Here is a 20331-nt window from a genome sequence, read left to right on the forward strand (position 1 = left end):
TCAGCTACTGAAGCTGTGACACCTTACACCACGATTATAATAACAATGAGTTGCAATGGGTACCAGTCAACTCATGTGTCACAGTTTGTTCAGGTATGAGATGGATTTGAGATGCGACAGTATATTTACGTGTATAAATATGGCGCGATCACATGTCGGGTAACGTCACTTAAACTATTTTGTTTTTCCCTCTCACATCATTTTCTCTTACAACGCAGTTTTAGAATCTAGGACTTATTCCGGGCACGCTTGCCAATTGTTCCACGAAGCAAGTACTCCTTTAAAAAAGCGTGTGCGCGCGCCATATAGTGTTCGCAGACACCCGGACTGGCTCCCCCTTGAAAGAGTCAAAGCGGTTCGTTTCAAGGCGACCGTATTTATAGAGCAGCCGTAGCCTTAATTACCCGCTTTGTGGCCCGCATTTCAATGGAAGCGGCGGCTAACGACGCGATCCGCTCTTCGCAACAGTTAAGAGCGACCCAGTTTCTTTTTTCTCCCCTTCCCCCCTCGTTAAGCATTCGCTTCACATTTGACGGCTGGAACAATACCGCGGCGGTGACTTTGTCGTCCGCAGCTTACCTTCGCATTTCTTGTCGCCAAGCTTTCATCGCCTTTATGCAGCCTTGCGTCTGCCTAAAGTTTATTACCGTCCTTTATGTGTGAGTGCCACAATACGAGACCACTCTCAGCACATACCCCAATTATTCACTGTTTGCCTTCTCAAGGCCTCTCTATCAGCGACCCTTGTACAATTTCAAACTAAATAAAACACCGTGTAACACGTTTCTCCAACATTTCATTTAGCCCGCGCATTTCCATAGCAATTACGCGACCATGCTATACTGAATTAGTATCATAACACGACCCTGCTAAATTACATTCGCCAAAATCATTCTAAGCCATTCCTGAAGTAAGTCCACAGCTGGGCTTCTCCTTTCATCGTCAAGTCAGGAAGAAGAAGGAGAACAGCAACATGAGGAAGCGCTGAAGCAAAAGAATGAAGGATGAAAGTAGGAAGAAAAAAGGGGAAAGGAGTAGGACAAGATGAAAGCTTGAAAACGAGAAGACGAGGAGGAAGAGGAAGGATAGGCGAAAGGATAGAGAGAGATGCAAAGAGGGATGAGAAAGGAGATGGAAAAGCTCAAGTATGAAGAGGAGTTGTGAGTGGAGAAAGAATGGCGTGATAGGGGCAGGATGAGAGAAATGAAAGGGATAAGACGAGGAAGAAGAGAAAGCAAAGGCAAAGGCAGAGAGAGGCAAAGGCACAAAGAAGGTAAAAAAAGTGGGTGGCAGCCAAGGGGAGGGGAATGGATAGCAGAGGGGAATGGATAGCAGGGGGAATGGGAGGCAAAGGGACACAGTGACTGAAGTCACTGATAGGCAGAGAGAGGGCGAGGGGAGAGAGAGGGCGAGGGGAAAGAGAGGGCGAGGGGAGAGAGAGGGCGAGGGGAAAGAGAGGGCGAGGGGAAAGAGAGGGCGAGGGGAAAGAGAGGGCGAGGGGAAAGAGAGGGCGAGGGGAAAGAGAGGGCGAGGGGAAAGAGAGGGCGAGGGGAAAGAGAGGGCGAGGGGAAAGAGAGGGCGAGGGGAAAGAGAGGGCGAGGGGAAAGAGAGGGCGAGGGGAAAGAGAGGGCGAGGGGAAAGAGAGGGCGAGGGGAAAGAGAGGGCGAGGGGAAAGAGAGGGCGAGGGGAAAGAGAGGGCGAGGGGAAAGAGAGGGCGAGGGGAAAGAGAGGGCGAGGGGAAAGAGAGGGCGAGGGGAAAGAGAGGGCGAGGGGAAAGAGAAAGAGTTTTTAGAAACATTGTGTTAGGAAATTTCAGCAGTTATAACTATTATTAAAAATGTAAAAGGAGCAGCCCTGACAGTTCATCAAAAATAAAGAGCATTTCAGGTCCAGTGTCTTCATTGTGGAAGGCAGCAATAGTGCAGTTTTTGTACTGATGTCGACCAACAGAATCTGAATTGGTGAGGCGATGTCATACCGTTGATCGTATCAGTTTGAGCAGATGCGTGGCAGATTAAAGCTGTATGCCAGACTTTGTTTCGAATCAGCAACCTCGGGAATGAAATTTTCACTCTACAGTGGAATGTGCGCTGATATGAAACTTCGTGGCAGTTGCCCGCAAAAGACAAAGGTCCCGAGTTCGGGTCTCGGTCCGGCACACAGTTTTAATCTGCCAGGAAGTTTCAGGAACCTAGGATTTCAGGAGTACTGCGTTTACCGACTATACTACGAAGCCACGACAAATCTCCCCCCCCCCCCCCTTTAGCTTTACTTTTACCAGTACTCAGTTCCTACTTCCGAAGCCTCATAGAAAGAAACAAGTACTTGCAAAGGTCGGCAGGTGCACTGCCCGCGAAAGGCACGGTAAACAGGCTTAGTCCGGCAGGAAGTACAAGAGTGTTCTCTCTGTTGCATAGTGAAACATTCAGCCTGGTTTCAGTTTGAGTTTAGATATAGGTCAGTCAGCTGATGCTTCAAACACACGTGACCTGGAGTGCCTAATCGCTCCTTTTCGAGGCCACTTCTGACTTGCCTAGTGCCACAATCCACAATCCGAGAAACAGGCCGGAGAATATCGTCAATCGCAGCCAGAGTCCATTGTCGGACATAGCGCTTGCATCTTTCGTGAAGCACACTGTACTCAACCGTGGTAAATGGAAAGTAAAAGGAAAGCGTCGCGGCAAGTGCTGTGGAGGTAAGTGCCAGTGGCGGAAGGACAAAGCTCGAAGGCCACACACACAGTAGCCCACAGCGCGGCCGTCCTTGCGCAAACCGCCACTGAGATGCAATACGGCGATAGCGCCTGGTCCCGTGTGCGCACAGCAGTTAATCTCTCTGGCTGTGCTCTCCAGGGAGACTGTAGGCAAGGCGCTTGCGAAACGCGCCCACCCAGACTCCAGGTATCGGTTTCACATTCCAGACGCGCTGCGTAACCATTTTCCTAACGAGTCTAGCGCTTCCGACTGCTGGCGGCAGTTCCAGAACAAGGGTCAGGCGCCACGCACGCAGCCGCGTTCGTTACCTGCCGCCTGCACATGACAGATGCACGACGGTGCGCTTCGCCTGGATACGGGGCTGCTGAGGCTGTGGGAGAATTACGGCTGTAAAAAGTTCCTTCGTATCGTCCTCGAAGACGCTATGGTGTCACGCCCACTCCCGACTGCGGTCGGAATCCACGCGCTCTCGGCATGCGAGATTGGCTGAACGACGTATTGCATTAATAGCTCTATTCAAACGTGGATTGCTTTTACAAGGATACTGGCAGTGCGATGATATTAAAGCTTTAAAAAAAATCATACACAGGACGATTCTTATTAACGTTTAAAAGCCTCTGAAGCGACAAAGACGACAATGAGACAAGTAATTTAATGTAAGACACATGGGGTCGTAAATGTCGGGAAGTATTCGAATAGTGGATGACAAATGTTAAACACGTGACGTCACCAGATTACGTACGTCACCGCACGTGCCAGTTATCGAGCCTATCAGTATGTCGCATCTGATCATCCCAACCCAAATCAAGCAATAGCGTCAGTGTAGCTCTGAACGAACGTGCACCGCATTAAACGTAGAGCTCAGAATTCAAGTCTTGCATCTGGCAGGCAGTACTTTTGTTTTCATTTCGTTAGACAATTGTGTGTTTACATTGAGGTACGATTCATTATCTGTTATTTACCGGTCTCCGCTGGTTTACTGCAAAGCACAGTGCAACAAAACCATACCGTATTGCGTCACAAGTAGAGTATAAGCTTCCGAATTCCGTCGTTACCAGTAAATTATCTTAGGTTTCCTTACTAAATAACGTCTGTAAGCAAAAAAGGAAGGCATCAAGGAAACAAGCAACAAAATAAGAACAGCTTTTACTTGGTTACAACGAGAACACTTGCAACACATCATATTTTCAAAAGGTATTTTAAACTGGCACCGTTTGTTTGAGACTAGAAATCTACTCTGTAGGAATCAGCACGGGTTTCGAACAAGACGATCGTGTGAAACCCAGCTCGCGCTATTCGTCCACGAGACTCAGATGGCCATAGACACGGGTTCCCATGTAGATGGCGTTTGATACAATTCCCAACAGTCGTTTCAAGAACAAAGTGAGAGCATATGGACTATCAGACCAATTGTGTGATTGGACTGAAGAGTTCGTAGATGACAGAACTGAGCAAGTCATTCTCAATGGAGAGAAGTCTTCAAAAGTAAGAGTGATTTCAGGTGTGCCGCAGGGGAGTGTCGTAGGACCGTTGCTATTCACAATATACATAAATGACCTTGTGGATGACATCGGAAGTTCACTGAGTCTTTTTGCGGATGATGCTGTAGTATATCGAGAGGAAAACTGTACTGAAATGCAGGAGGATCTGCAACGAACTGCCGCATGGTGTAGGGAATGGCAATTGAATCTCAATGTAGACAAATGTAATGTGCTGCGAATACATAGAAAGAAAGAACCTTTATCATTTAGCTGCAATATAGCAGGTCAGCAACTGGAAGCAGTTAATTCCATAAATTATCTGGGAGTACGCATTGGGAGTGATTTAAAATGGAATGACCATATAAAATTAATCGTCTGTAAAGGAGATGCCAGACAGATTCATTGGAAGAATCCTAAGGAAATGCAGTCCGAAAACAAAGGAAGTAGGTTACAGTACACTTGTTCGCCCACTGCTTGAATACTGCTCACCGATGTGGGATCCGTACCAGATAGGATTGACAGAAGAGATAGAGAAGATCCAACGGAGAGCAGCGCGCGTCGTTACACGATCGTTTAGTAATGGAGAAAGCGTTACGGCAATGATAAATAAGTTCCAGTGGAAGACTCTGCAAGAGAGACGCTCAATAGCTCGGTACGGGCTTTTGTTTAAGTTTCGAGAATAGACCTTCACCAAGGAGTCAAGCAGTATATTGCTCCCTCCTACGTATATCTCGCGAAGAGATCACGAGGATAATATCAGAGAGATTAGAGCACACACAGAGGCATACCGACAGTCTTTCTTTCCACGAACAATACGAGACTGGGGTGGAAGGGAAAACCGATAGAGGTACTCAAGGTAGCCTCCGCCACACACCGTCAGGTGGCTTGCGGAGTATGCATGTAGATGTAGAATGCAACTACTGCATCGACCAGCTATCCCTTCACGCCCTAACCCGACCACTGCACGTACGGCGAGTTACGTCATTTGTTGACGACACATGTTCAATATTGCTAATTCACTTTTGGAGTATTTTTCGACATTTGAGATTCCATGTGTCTTATATTAAATTACTTGTTTCAGCGCGATCCACATCGCTTTAGGGCCTTTTTAAACGTCAGTAACAATTATCCTGAATACAATGATTTACATACTACAGATATTACATGGTTCATTCGCATTAACACCGCCTATGTTTGACGTCAATGTGCAATAGCCAATCACAGGCGGCAGCACTAGCAATTCAGGGTATTTAAATCGTGTAGGTGGGACGGAGAAAACAGTGCAATGATTTTGTAATGCGGAAACGGAACGATTTATCTGACGTCTTAAAAGGCATGATTCTAATTGTTTCCTGTTATTATTGATAAGCACGAAAGTTGTTTATGAATGATAATACATTTTATATAAGCTAGAGGATGTATATATTTAATCTAACTAAATTACGCTAAGGACGACACACACACACACACACCCATGCCCGAGAGGGGACTATAACCTCCAACGGGGGGAGCCGCGTGGACTGTGACATAACGCCTAGACCGCGCGGATAGCCCGCACAGCTAGCGATGTGTGATATGTTTTTGTATAATCTGGAACGTTTTTCTTTCGTTTTACCCTATTTTGAGGAAACTGCATTTCGCAGCACTATATGGTAAGTTTCTCTTTTTTGTATTTCTATTACAAGGACCCTCTGTGTTACATTACAAATCAACAACTTTCAAGTGAGAGCTGAATTAAACACTGGCAGTTTCAATTTTTCCCCCAAATGCTGTTTATTTTTAAGTATAAAACCGGAGGTCAACTGTGTAGAACAAGAAAGTTCTGTACGTTATGCGGCCCTTTGTATACCCTCGCTGGGCTCTTTGTATACCCTCACTCAGTTTTTAAGTGGCTCACCGCTTCCGGTTTTCAGGGGAATCTGATAAGACACTGATCGCATATGCAGACAAAGGAATCGAAGTGAGGCAACGCCTGATAGCTATGCAACACACCTATCGTACAGGTAATGCAGTTACAATCGTAACTGCCGAAAGCTGCTACAGTAATGTAAGTTTGTTTGCGGTAGTCGACACTAGCCTACAAAGAGTTTCAGAACTCTAGCTGTAGGTCATATTTACTGCCTTTCCTGCCCACCTCATCACAGTTCTCAGCTGCCCTCAACACACGGTGCACGTGCTTTTCTTCGTCTTCTCCTCTGTCTCGTGAGAGAGCGTCACACCAGTGGCAGAGATACGATCCGCCTCGCCACAGCTAGTCTCCAGCAGAGTAAACAGCTGGACGTGCGCTGTGGGACAGTGGGACAGAGTGCGGAGGGGGGGAGGGCGGCAAGTTGCGTTGCGGCGGGTTCACACCAAACGGCCGTCCCCACGTCACGGCTCGAATCGGACCAGGGACACAGTCAGTATCTCGGCCGGCGCGGCGTGGTCCGGAGCCGTGGGAAAGTGGACGAGGCGGCCGATCCGTCAATATTTGGCCCTGTCAGCGATATCGCAGCGCCCTGCGCCTCATCTGAGCTGGCAAGCTGGCTTCTCCCCCGCGGCTGTGAGCGACTGTCACACCACCTACACAGGCAGCGTCCGAAACGGTCCTAAAACCACACCCACACCTATATTTGTACACCTTAGGCTACGTGTCCATAATTGGACGGGAGGGGGCAAGCGGGTACTACCCCTTTCCCCTCCCCCCCCCCCCCAATCCCCGAGAATATACAGTACATGTTGTTGTTGTTGTTGTTGTTGTTGTTGTGGTCTTCAGTCCTGAGACTGGTTTGATGCAGCTCCCCATGCTACTCTATCCTGTGCAAGCTTCTTCATCTCCCAGTACTTACTGCAACCTACATCCTTCTGAATCTGCTTAGTGTATTCATCTCTTGGTCTCCCTCTACGATTTTTACCCTCCATGCTGCCCTCCAACACTAAATTGGCAATCCCTTGATGCCTCAGAACATGTCCTCAGAACCGATCCCTTCTTCTGGTCAAATTGTGCCACAAACTTCTCTTCTCCCCAATCCTATTCAATAATTCCTCATTATTTATGTGATCTACCCATCTAATCTTCAGCATTCTTCTGTAACACCACATTTCGAAAGATTCTATTCTCTTCTTGTCCAAACTATTTACCCTCAATGTTTCACTTCCATGCATGTCTACACTCCATACAAATACTTTCAGAAACGACTTCCTGACACTTAAATCTATACTCGATGTTAACAAATTTCTCTTCTTCAGAAACGCTTTCCTTACCATTGTCAGTCTACATTTTATATCCTCTCTACTTCGACCATCATCAGTTATTTTGCTCCCCAAATTGCAAAACTCCTTTACTACTTTAAGTGTTTCATTTCCTAATCTAACTCCCTCAGCATCACCCGACTTAATTCGACTACATTCCATTATCAGTACATAGTTTTAATTTGTTGCACAATCTGCCAATAGCACACACTGTCTGGATAACCACCCATTCTCTGAGATGTAAAAAGTTTGTGTCACCCAGAAAATGTAGTTCTTCTGGCGGGACACGTCTCAAAACTCACCAACTCATTTGTATCGACAACAGTAACTCTAGAGTATTGGAAAAAAATCTGGGGACGGCTATGGAGACAACTGTATCAGTCTCATTTTTTCTCCCTCCAGTCCCATAACAAACGATCTCCCGATTGTATTCTACCGTTGTATTTCTATTGTCTTTATTGCCATTTGGCCACTGCGATACAGCAGTCCAGCAAACGTTGTATTCTTCTATGGTACTCAATCGAAGAGTAGACGGTGCTGGAATATTACGTCCGTAGACTCAAAAGCCAACAAGTGCGAATATTATCACACAATCAGCTTAACAGCCCAGTATAAAAGAAAGGTTCAAAGGTGGGGGGTAAAATTCAAGGTGAAAGTATACCGATGTTAAGATTCGCTTATGACACTGTTGTCCTCAGTAAAAAGGAAGAATTTCAAGACCTCTTGAATGGAATGAACAAGTCTAATGAGTATAAAATATGGTTTGAGAGTAAATCGAAGAAAGATGAACGTAATGAGAAGCAGCATAAACGAGAACAGCAATACACATATTATAATTGGTGGTCACGAAGTGGATGAAGTTAAGGAATTCTCCTACTTAGGCAGCAAAGTATCTCCTCACGAACGGAGAAATGACATAAAAAGTAGACTAGGACTGGCAAAAAGGGCATTCTGCACCGAACCAGATCAAGGGGAAAAAAATATTAAGAACAGTCCCAGAGGCACAGAATCACTGTTTTATCACCTTCAGTGATCCATGGACCAAGGTATTTCCGAGAAACATTTGACTCAGTACCACATCTAAGCTGGTTATTAAAAGTTTGAACGTTCAGGGTATCAAACGAAATTTGTGATCAGGTTGACGATTTATTGGGATCCAGTATGGTATTTTGGATGCAAAGTCGTCGATAGAAGTTCCAGTACTTCAGAGGTACAGAGGTACCACGGGAACTGTCTTGCAACTTCTGTTGTTCGTATTATGCATTAATCAGCTGGAAGACAATCTGAACAACAAGCACGCACTTTCAGCACATAGTGCAGTTCTCTGTAATGGAGTACTGTGAGAAACAAGCTACACAAATATTCAGTCGGATATCGATAAGATTTCGAAGAGGTGCAAACACTCTACGCTTGCTTAAAATAAATTTTCAATAATGTAAAATTATGCTTTTCATATAACGAAGAAACGTATTATCTTAAGAGTAAAATACTGCTAGCAGCCAACTCATATAAAAACATAGGTATAACAATTTTTAGAGATATGAAACTATCAAATACAATCTGTCGTAGGAAAAACAAGTGGCACACTTGGTTCATTGGTAGAATACTAGGGAAATGCGATCAAAGAAGCTTGCTTACAAAACACTCGTACGACCTGTCTACCAGATATGACTAACAGCGGATATTGGATGTATACTGAGAAGAGCAAACACAAATGGAGTATATACACATGGGTTCTAAAACGCATAACTTAAGAGCTATGAGCACTTCTTCACCTTCAATACAATGAAACAAATCTCTTCTACTGCAAGCTTCTTGCTTTCCATATTTTCTGAAGAGCTGGTAAGAAGCAAAACAATAAAAAAAATCGTCTAGGAAAGAATGTTCAAATGTGTGTGAAATCTCATGGGACGTAACTGCTAAAGTCAGCAGTCCCTAAGCTTACACACTACTCAACTTTAATTATCTTAAGGACAAACACACATACCCCTGCCCGAGGGAGGACTCGAACCTCCGACGGACCAGCCGCACAGTCCGTGACTGCAGCGCCTGAGACCGCTCGGCTAATTCCGCGCGGCAATCGTCTAGTAAACATGCGCTCCAAAATGTATGTTTTAGGAGCTGTGTATGAACACTTGTTTAGTAGACGAGATGTGTTTCATAGTAGAGAAGATGAACAAATGCTCATAGCTCTTAAGGTATACACCAATGTTTAATGGACTTTTTTCCTTTTTTTGGTCCATACTAACACCTATCAAAATACGGAAAACATAGAACTCGCAATAGAAGTGATTTGTTTCATAGTATGTGATCACAGCTCTTATGGTATGCATTTTAGGGCCCATATTTACTAGACTTTTATGCTTCTAATGATCGTTCCTGTCATATCCGTGAATACTGACCATTCCTCCTAGATTCCTCCTAGGACACCTTGTATAGAAGATTGCTTGCATAACATCCTTGTGACCCGTCGTAGAATACTGCTCAAGTGTGTCGGCCCCTTACGAAAATAGGCTACCTGGAGATACTGAATATTTACAGAGGACAAGCACAAATGGTTACAGGTTTCTCTGACGCAGGGTAAAGTGTCACAGAGATGGTGAAAAAATTTAAGGGGCAGTCACTTGAAGACAGAGTAAACTATCTAGAGAAAGATTAGTTTAAAAGTTTAAATCACCAGCTTTAAATGATAAATGTAGAAGTATAGTACAACACCTTTCGTACAGAATTACACTAATTACAGCGTGCACGGAGGCGTTCAAACTGCTATTCTTCCCGCGGTAGATGGATGAATGAAACGGGAAGAACCCCTAATAAATGGTAGAATGGAACGTAACCTCTGCCTTACACTTATAGTTGTTTGCAGAATGTGGATAAAGGTAAAAAATAAAACAAAACAGTAACAGATTAAGATTCATTTCCGATAGAGAGACTAATGCTAATCATGTAGTAGAGTGCGATACCTCTCTCATGGGTTACGCCTGGTCGAAGTACCGCCTCATGCGTTTGGCCCAGTTTGTAGCTGCAGCCTTACACGTGTCATGTGTTTACCCTGGTAAGCGGAAGAGGAGACCAGACTCACGCATCGACCGTTTAATCTGGATTCAGCGCCGTGGGCCACCGCGAAACCTGACAAGTTCGCTGGAAACAGGATTGTATTTTACTCGTACGTTACCGCTGGGCCACGCGCTGTATGACCTAACACTGTCACATTCTACGCTGAAACATGACCTTCAGCTGAATATTCAAAAATCTGTCATCTAAACTGAAATGGACAATGTCATAAGAAGACGCCACACCTCTACGTTTTGTTACGAAATCTGTAACACCTCACTCTTACCAGAATCTAGATTATCCGCACAAACACACTTCTATAATTTCACGCCGATGAGTTAAACATAGGTCATTCTAGTTTCGGCGTATCGATATTAACGGCCAGGAACAGACTCTGCATGTGTTTTCACAGCATCACGTTAGCTAGTGTTGAGAGCTAAACATAATCATCATGCCACAAAATACAATACGTAGTCAGGAACACGCATCAAGCCACGTTCCTGGCTCCATGAATGCGCGTGAGAAGTAATCGGGGACAGAATCAACAACGAGTCAAGGCAAGAATATCTTTTAGGCAAATTAAAAACATTACACTACAGTAATAATCGCCAACGGAATAAAATATGCAGTTACGAAAGTGTGCACACAAACTAAGTACGCGGACAACATTATTTGCAACAAACGCTATCACAAACAAATCATTTACAATTCCATATTAATATAAATACGTTTTCTGGTTGATTTCTTTAAGCAGTGTCTCAAAATGAACTCTCAGAGATCGGCAGCCATGCCAAGTGAATAAATTTAACACAGGATTTTTGTTACTGGTAGCGTGGAGATTGGTTTAAGTATATTGAACTATTGACGCGTCTACATGGTAGCGTACAGAATCAATGCTGTATTAGAAACGAACGAAAGTTGGTCTAATTCGCCGACACTTCACTTCACATGTAGGACATCAGCACTCTGACACAGTTACTACTCTTCATTCGTGTACAGCATGCTTTGTCATTGCCTCTGCTCTGTTGCCTATATAATTACTTAAATAGCCGCAGTAAATTGTTATTCAAAACATTAGGAACAGCCCAGCGAAATCCCCACGTAAGTGTTTAAAAATATATCACTCTTTTATATCAAGCCAAAAGGAAGTCTCTTCACAAAACAGTATCACAAACCCACTTCCCATCTGTCGATAATCTATTCCATGGAAACGATTGATGATGGGAGGAAATACGGTGTGTTATAAAACCTTACAGAAACTAAGTCATGCACCATGTTTTCTATGTTACGTAGTGTTACCGGATGGATTGTTGATGTAATAAAAACTGGCCAGGTGCGAGTTGGACTGTCACTCCGAAGGTTCTGAAAAACTAAATTATTTATACAGACATTTCATGCATTCCGGGATTCGACAACCTCGACGTTTTTTGTCTATTATCCACATTCATAATGGCAAGATATCGGTCCCGTGAACAACGAGTCAAGACAAAACAATCATTTAGGCCCAACAGAAACATTGTTGTTGTTGTTGTCTTCAGTCCTGAGACTGGTTTGATGCAGCTCTCCATGCTACTCTATCCTGTGCAAGCTGCTTCATTTCCCAGTACCTACTGCAACCTCCATCCTTCTGAATCTGCTTAGTGTACTCATCTCTCGGTCTCCCTCTACGATTTTTACCCTCCACGCTGCCCTCCAATGCCAAATTTGTGATCCCTTGATGCCTCAAAACATGTCCTACCAACCGATCCCTTCTTCTAGTCAAGTTGCGCCACAAACTTCTCTTCTCCCCAATCCTATTCAATACCTCCTCATTAGTTACGTGATCTAGAAACAGTATACTACAATAATGGTTGTGAACAGAATACAATATTCAGCCACGTGGGTGCGCACATAAGACTTTGAAGAATATTTTAATGTTAAATTTGAAGTCGGCTAACAAATGACAAAAAAAGTTTTACTGTGGTATGATTAAAAATCGTAACTTATTGGATTTTTTATCGTTTACTTGTACTGTGAAACCTTGCTTACTGCAAAATTTCATGCTTCTAGGTCAACGCTGAGTACACTGAAGTTTTGATGAGTAAGTTCGTGGGTATCAAAATATGACAAACAACCGTACTTTGTCATTGCATTTTTCTTAGAATCTTCAATGTTTTGCACCGACAAGGGGCCGTAGACGTTAGGATGTGACATACTTTCTACTCCTTACGACCACCCGTTCCTGAGAAAAAGAATTTCTTAACTGCCGGACAGACAGCAAAGTGATCCTGTAAGGGTTCTGTTTTTACCGATCGAAGTACAGAACTCTAAAAATTAACAAATTTGCTCGTCATATGAAGAAAACCCGTTTGTAAGTTCGGCAGCACATATATATACATGTACAGGCAATTTCTCAGTGAAATATATGTAAATTTGAACAACAATAATATACTTAAACATCGATACTTCTGTGTGTCTAAGTAAAAATAACTTCAGTATTTATTACAAAGTTGAACTACAAAGCCAACCTTCAAATTGAAAATTTATTAATGCGCTACTGTACATATGAAATTATTATGCTATTGGCGCTCGCACAACTCTGAAGATACTAATTTACGTCAATACATAGAGGAACATGTGCGATGGATTGTTGGTATTTAAACTGTTCGGCGTCAGTGCCTTACAAAGAGCATCACTTATTTTGTGCACAACGTTTAGAGCCCGGATACCTGCTTCATCGTGACAAGCGCGTTGAAATTTGGTAATAGCAACAAGTTTTGCATAAAATGGCAGCAAAAAGCGAAAAAAAATCACAAAAAATTTCAAAGCTAAGCTGGATACACGTCGCTATTACACTACAGGAAAGGAGGTGAAGGTCAATGAAGAGCCGTACAGCTTTGGATCGAAAAGCACAACGATCGCCAGAAACCTCAGATGCTTCCTAGATGAGATCGGTTACCATCGGTATTGTGTGGTCTAGGCACCTTGGATATTCACTAAGATACGCCACGTACACCGTTAACACTATGAAAAGTTTCGTAGGACACCATTGAGGACTAGCAGCAACTAACTACTTTGTCCTCAGAGACAGCCTACGGCTGCTTAGGTAGCGTCCGGCATCCCACTTTAATGTCCTCGGCGGTGGCCTTGGATAAGGGGGCGGCAGGTACCTGTTGCTGGGGGCGAGGCCGGCGCAGCGGCCTGCGCTGCTGGGGGCGGCGCTCCGACATGCCCCGGGCTGCGACACACCGCCCTCGACGACGCCCACTGGATGCACTACGGAGCAGCCGCGCGAAGCCCCGGCGCTGCGCTAAGGCAATAAGCCAAGCCGCCGCTAGCTGCACAAAGTACCACCGCCCCTAACTCACTCGTCTCCTGCACGCGCTCACTACAGAGAGGGAGATGGGAGAGGGGGCTACAACAATAAACAGAATATTTTGAGCACTTGCTTCGATATTTCTAAGGATGTTCAACATCGAAACCAGAAAATTAGAAAACTTATGTGTGCATCTGAGGCGTGGTATCACAACAGTACGCTGAAAGTAAAGCCCGTCTCACACGGAGAAACATCCGCTGTTAAGTTTCCTTGCTGGCTCGCGCGACGGATACCTTGCGGTCTCCGTCGTCTGCTAGCGGGCTACCTTGCTGGGAACCTTGGAAGATTTCCAGGATAGGTCTGGTGCTATTTTTCTTGTAAGGTTCCCTGCGTGCTATCTGCGTTGGCCAATCATGAGACGTTTCGTTTGTGACGTCAGACGCGGAAAGCTTGGGCGGGAAGCCTTTGTTGATAGTCGCTTTTCTGCTGTTGTGAGGTGCGGTAGGAAGTTCTTATAATTATTAAATAATGGCACCGCTGGGGTCCAAGAAAGCGATTGAAGCATTGATATGTACCGGGTGATCAAAAAGTCAGTATACATTTGAAAAAGGAATAAATAACGGAATAATGCAGATAGAGGAGTACAAATTGACACACATACTTGGAATGACATGGGGTTTTATTAGAACCAAAAAAATTCAAGCGGTCAAAAAATGTCCGACAGATGGCGCTTCATCTCATTAGAATAGCAATAATTAGCATAACAAAGTAAGACAAAGCAAACATGATGTTCTTTACAGGAAATGCTCAATATGTCCACCATCATTCCTCAACAATAGCTGCAGTCGAGGAATAATGTTGTGAACAGCACCGTAAAGCATGTCCGGAGTTATGGTGAGGCATTGGCGTCGCATGTTGTCTTTCAGCATCCCTAGAGATGCCGGTCGATCACGATACACTTGCAACCTCAGGTAACCCCAAAGCCAATAACGTCAGGGCCTGAGGTCTGGGGACCTCGGAGGCCAAGCATGACGAAAGTGGCGGTTGAGCACACGATCATCACCAAACGACGCGCGCAAGAGATCTTTCACGCGTTTAGCAATACTTTGTTCTTTTTGTTTCTAATAAAACCCCATGTCATTCCACGCATGTGTGTCAATTTTTACATCTCTATCTACATTATTCCGTGGCTTATTAAGTTTTCAAATTTATACTGACTTCTTGATCACCCTGTACTTATCGGGAAGTACAGTTTCTGTACGTTGTGAAAAGCGCAAACTATTATAATAAACACTAGCGTGCAGAAGCACGCAAAAGAGTTGTAAGTGCCGTGTGTCTTGTTCGACCATACACGACGAGCAAGGAGTGCTATAGCAAAATGTACAATTTACGTACTCAATTTAAAGCGGAGTACGCCGTAATTGCCTGACGCATCACCGTGTCTTTCTTCTGAATCAGAGGCTCAACCATACAAAGCAGTTCTTCAAATACCAATACATCCATTCGTATAAAATTTGCAAAGGATGTACGATCTTCTATCCTATAAAATAAAGTCGTATATAAGAGTCATTATTGGTATATTTAAAAAGTCAAACAGTAATGAAATGGTGATACTTTTCAAACAAAAGTAGGTGTTATGCGAACTAACCTCAACTCTTTATCAAGCATGGAGAGCACACCTTTTCCAGCGTTTCTCATCTCAATCCAGTTTTTCGTCCATTCTTTCTCCTCTCGTTAGCACGCATTTCTGCATCGTTTAGCACCAAAACAGCTAATAACGCCAGTTTGCTCTGACCTTCTGTACCTGAAGCAGCCTTCTTCGTTCGATACAACATGCAGCCGATCACAACACAACTAGCTGCCAATCTTGCACCGTGGGAGAGCTTCGTCATGGAATATAGCCGGCTCCTTTCCCTGCAAGGCGGCAGGCATGCACACCATCTCGCAAACTTTCGGTGAACCTTGCTCCGTGAGAGACGGGCTTAATGGAGGAAAATAAATAAGGTGGTTCTTCGCAGAATCCTTGAACTCAGTTGACAAAAGTCATAGGATACCTCCTAACTTTCTTTTGTCCAGCGTACTGCAGCATCTCGACGTGCCATGGACTGAAGTCGTTGGATGTCCCCTGCAGAAACACTGAGCCATGCTGCCCCTATAGCCGTCCGAAAGCGTGAAAGTGCTACCGGGTGTAGGATTTTGTGCAGGAACTGACCTCTCGATTATGCCCCATAAATGTTCGATGGGATGAACGTCGGACGATTCCTTCTTCTTCTTCTTTTGCTACCGCCTTAACCCGCATTGTGCGCAGGGTTGGCAGGATTAAGTACGGAATTGGCACAGTTAATTTGAAGGGGTGGCCGAATGCCCTTCCTGCCGCCATGCTATACCCCCCTGGGACGGAAGTAGTGCAACCCAGCGTTCTGCGTCTAGTGTAAATCGTGAAATAGTGTGAATGTGTTTCAGGTGTCTGCGAGTCGTGTAACTGAGACGGGACGCGGGGACCAGCCCGGTATTCACCTAGTAGAATGTGGAAAACCACCTAAAAACCACATCTAAGCTGGCTGGCACACCGGCCGTCGTCGTTAACACAGCCACGCGTTAATAGGCCATTATCAGCTTGCACAGTGTCTCGCTGACAACGTGGGTCCATAACTTGATGGTGTCTGCGCTACACTCGAACGCTACCATCAGCTGTTATCAACTGAAATTGCGACTCATCCGACCAGGCTACGGTGTTCCAGTCGTCTAGAGTACAACCTATATGGTCACGAGCCCAGGACATGCGTTGCAGTCGATGCCGTGCTGTTAGGAAAGGCACTCGCGTCGTTCGTCTGCCGTCATAGCCCATTAACGCCACATTTCGCAGCACTGTCCTAACGGATATGTTCGTCGAACGTCGAGCATTGATTTGTGCGGTTATTTCACGCACAGTTACTCGTCTGTTAGCACTGACAACTCTACGGTAACAAATTGCTCTTGGCCGTTAAGTGAAGGCCGTCAGTTATTGCGCTGTCCATGGTGAGAAGTAATGCCTGAAATTTGGTGTTCTCGGCACTCTCTTCACGATGTGGATCGCAGAATGTTTAATTACCTAAGGTTTTCCGACATGGAATGTCCCATGTGTCTGACTCTAAATACCATCTAGCGTTAAAGTCTTAGTTCCCGTCGTATGGCATAATCAGGTCGCAAATATTTTCACATGAATCACCTGCGTACGAATGACAGTTCCGCCAATGCACTGCGCTTTGATAAGTTGCGTACCTGACACTACGTGTACGTCCTCCATATTGAACTGTGGCCTGGAAACGGGGAATCTTTATGACACAAAATATAAACTCAAACAATTATCTGTGCCAGCGATTTTTTTTTTTTTTTAATTTTCACTCATGACATTTTTCGAAGGCTTACACCCTAAGCTTAATGTGCATCTGTGGGTTTCATCACATTTTTGTACAGATGCAGTCTGTTGTTTCGATTTTATGTCTCTACCACTTGTTAACGTAATATGAAGAATTATAAACGATAATAAAGCTACTTCAATATGTCACCCTAGTGCCATCTTACGGTAAGTGTCTCCGGAGCTAGAGCGTTACAGAGATACTAAAAAAAATCCAGTAGCAGACGCTACAAGAGAGGCGTTGTGAATCACGGATCTTTTTTGCGACTGAAATTTAGAGGCAGTACGCTCAGGGAAGGGCTGGTTAACACACTACTTTCTGCCACACGAGTGTCGCAAAATAACGTTTAGCGAAATACATTCTCGTCACGTGCCAATCGCAAATGATACTAGGAAGGAGTTAAAATGATAGTGGTACCAGACGTGCCCTCTGCCACACACCATAATGTAGCTTACTGATTACAGATGTAGAACAAAGGACTATCTGGAAAACTATGTTATCAGAAAGTAACTCCCTTTGCTGTAGAGAGGGCCGTACAAGAGAAACATTGTAGTGGAAGTCAGATTAAAAAATAAAAGTTTTATCCATTGTGGATGTGGAACATTACGACTGAGATTAATAAAGGTTCCCAGAAATAACTACAACCCATCACCTTTTGCGATTCTTCAATTTTTATGTATCGTGACCGGTTTCGAACCGCCGAGCGATTCGCCGGAATGTTTGGAGCACTGTGGGACAAGATATAAAAACGAAATATGTAAGCACTGAATGTGGCGGGAATCATTTACAGCATGAGATCTTGTTTAGTTACAGGCATTGCTTACGCTTAGGTGCATTCGGTGGTTTATTCCTGGCGCACACACTGTTCTTCGCGTTAAATTTATAGCACTCCACAAACTTGGCCTCATTTAGCAACTGTCACGTTCTTTACAAAATGTGAATAAGCCAAAGAGTGTGACTATAGCTATGATCACAGAATTTACATGGTGGCAAAGAATTCGTTTGTTCAGCACACGCATTGCATATTGTTGACAATAAGTACAGATATCGATTTATATTACATTCAAACGCAACATGCATACAAATTGCAAAATTCATATGTGCTGTTTACAAAGGCTATCAGTCTAACAGTTTAGAATGATATTTCGTCTACAGTTTTAATACTTTAGTACCGAAATTACATTCGACATGTTTCTTTTTGCTTGTTAAATATTGTCTATTGCTTATGATTTAAACATCGGAGCTTAGTAGGTAGGTTCATTTAACGAAATTTTATGTGAGAATTTCGGATAGTGGTATACGGTGTGTGTGTGTGTGTGTGTGTGTGTGTGTGTGTGTGTGTGTGTGTGTGTGTGTGTGTGTGCCACAACAATGCGTGCTCCAGGAGTAAATTATCGGATGCTACTAACCGTAAGTAATGCCTTTAAATCGAATTCTCGCCACATTCAGTGCTTATTTGTTTCATTTGTTTCGTTCTTGTATCTTGCCACAGCTACATAACGCCTGCAACACTCCAAATGTGTACCATCTGATGAGGGATAGCTACGCGAAAGGCAAGTGGATGTAGTTATTTCTCGAAACCTATGTCAGAAAAAGTGAATATATAACTGGAGACGTTGAGTGTAAGTACTACTCTGAAACGATGTTAAAATAAGAGAGGAGATCGTAGATCGTAGCAGGTAGCAATTAGCCAGGCATAAAAATAACAAAACTGCACAAGACAGCCAAAAATATTTATGTAGTCTGCAAAACAGATTCGAACTTTGTGGAACATCTTTTAACATAAAAGTACCCATACGATGCGTACTGCGGCGTCTGATATACTGTTAAGAAACCTTACAGATGACACTACTGCAAAAATACCTGAAATCATCAAAGGTACCACACAAACTGAGTATTAATTACAGAAACATTAGATTACAATTATAAAGTCAACTTTATTGTTAATCGTTTGTCAAATATAGTGAGTTCCATACAACTTTAAAAAATATATTTTTCAGTTTTCTATATTTAACAATCTTTGTGTAACGTAAATATAATACTTCCCCTTCGTAATCCCATAATTTTAGTACTTTTTTTGCAGCAACGTCTGTGTAAGTTGCGTGTGATTTTATCCGTTTTTTGTGTCATTTAATTGTCACCTGAGGATGGACCAGAAAGCCCGTTAGTGATCGTATAATATTTTGCAGAATGTCAAGCGAGTGTTTCCTATTTAATTTTATTGCACAGTTCTGTGAAGTTCCGACGGAACATTAAGTTAATGACAACTAACAATGAATTTTTTCTAGCGGCGTGGTTCAACGTTATCCAAAACACTGACGCCACCTGACGATGCAACATAGATGGTCATCCTGACGTTAATTAACAGTCTAGTGATGCACAAGTTTTGTGAACCTGGTAGAACATAGTACAGGGTTCGAAACTGACAGTTCAGGGCTGCTTTTGCCGACCAAACTATTCAAAATTTACGTACTATGTCTATAGTCTATAGCAGGACAGACTAAGTGCACAAAACATCTAGCTACACCATGGAGATGGGTGGAGGGGGGGGAGATAGATAGATAGATAGATAGAGAGAGAGAGAGAGACATGGGATGGAATAAGAGTAGTGTTTGGAGCGGCCAGCTGTCCCGGCTGAGGGAAACCCACCGGCCCTCTAGAGAATTCCCCAGTCCTCCCTCGTGTAATCCCGGCTTTGGGAAACGCCGTTTCCTGCAGACACCCTGCCGCCGTCCGCACCTTAGCTTAGCTCAGCTCAGCACAGCTCAGCTAACGGGCCCCGTAAGCCGCTTCAGCGATCCCACCTCGGCCAATTCCCACACGGCTACTTCTGAGCATTTGCCACTGAGCACAAGCGCATCCGTAGAGCTAAGTCGCGTATGAGCAGCGCCTTCTGCAGCTTCTGTCTACTTGTAGTGAGACTTTTGGCTGTAGGAGAAGTGTCAGCAAGTAGCCAGATGCTAAGCGGAAAAATTTTTGTGGCGCGCCTAAGCTGCCAGTTTCGCGCATGCGCTGAGCATTCTGAGTTATAGTGGGAGCAGTAGTCTCCGTGTGGGCCGTATTTATCTTTTCTGTCTGTTTACAGCTCTCACTTCAACTGAAAACAAAACGGATTTCTGTGGCTGCAAGCGATCAAGTGAATTAAAACACATTCACAT

General features: G+C 44.0%; 1 protein-coding gene across 5 annotated transcripts in view; it reads right to left on the reverse strand.

The window, feature by feature from the left end:
- Window positions 1-20331, reverse strand: part of LOC126335266 (uncharacterized) — a 1744002-nt gene that overhangs the window by 569605 nt on the left and 1154066 nt on the right. Inside the window, exon 1 of one of the 5 annotated variants that reach the window (XM_049998320.1) lies at window positions 13630-13696. The exons of the other annotated variants lie outside the window; for them this stretch is intronic. Coding sequence (XP_049854277.1) covers window positions 13630-13689 — 60 coding nt within the window. The 5' untranslated portion in view covers window positions 13690-13696. Of the gene's footprint in view, window positions 1-13629; window positions 13697-20331 lie in introns of those variants that run through there. 5 annotated transcript variants of the gene reach the window in all.

Source organism: Schistocerca gregaria, chromosome 2, assembly GCF_023897955.1.
Source record: "Schistocerca gregaria isolate iqSchGreg1 chromosome 2, iqSchGreg1.2, whole genome shotgun sequence".
Lineage (NCBI taxonomy): Eukaryota > Metazoa > Arthropoda > Insecta > Orthoptera > Acrididae > Schistocerca > Schistocerca gregaria.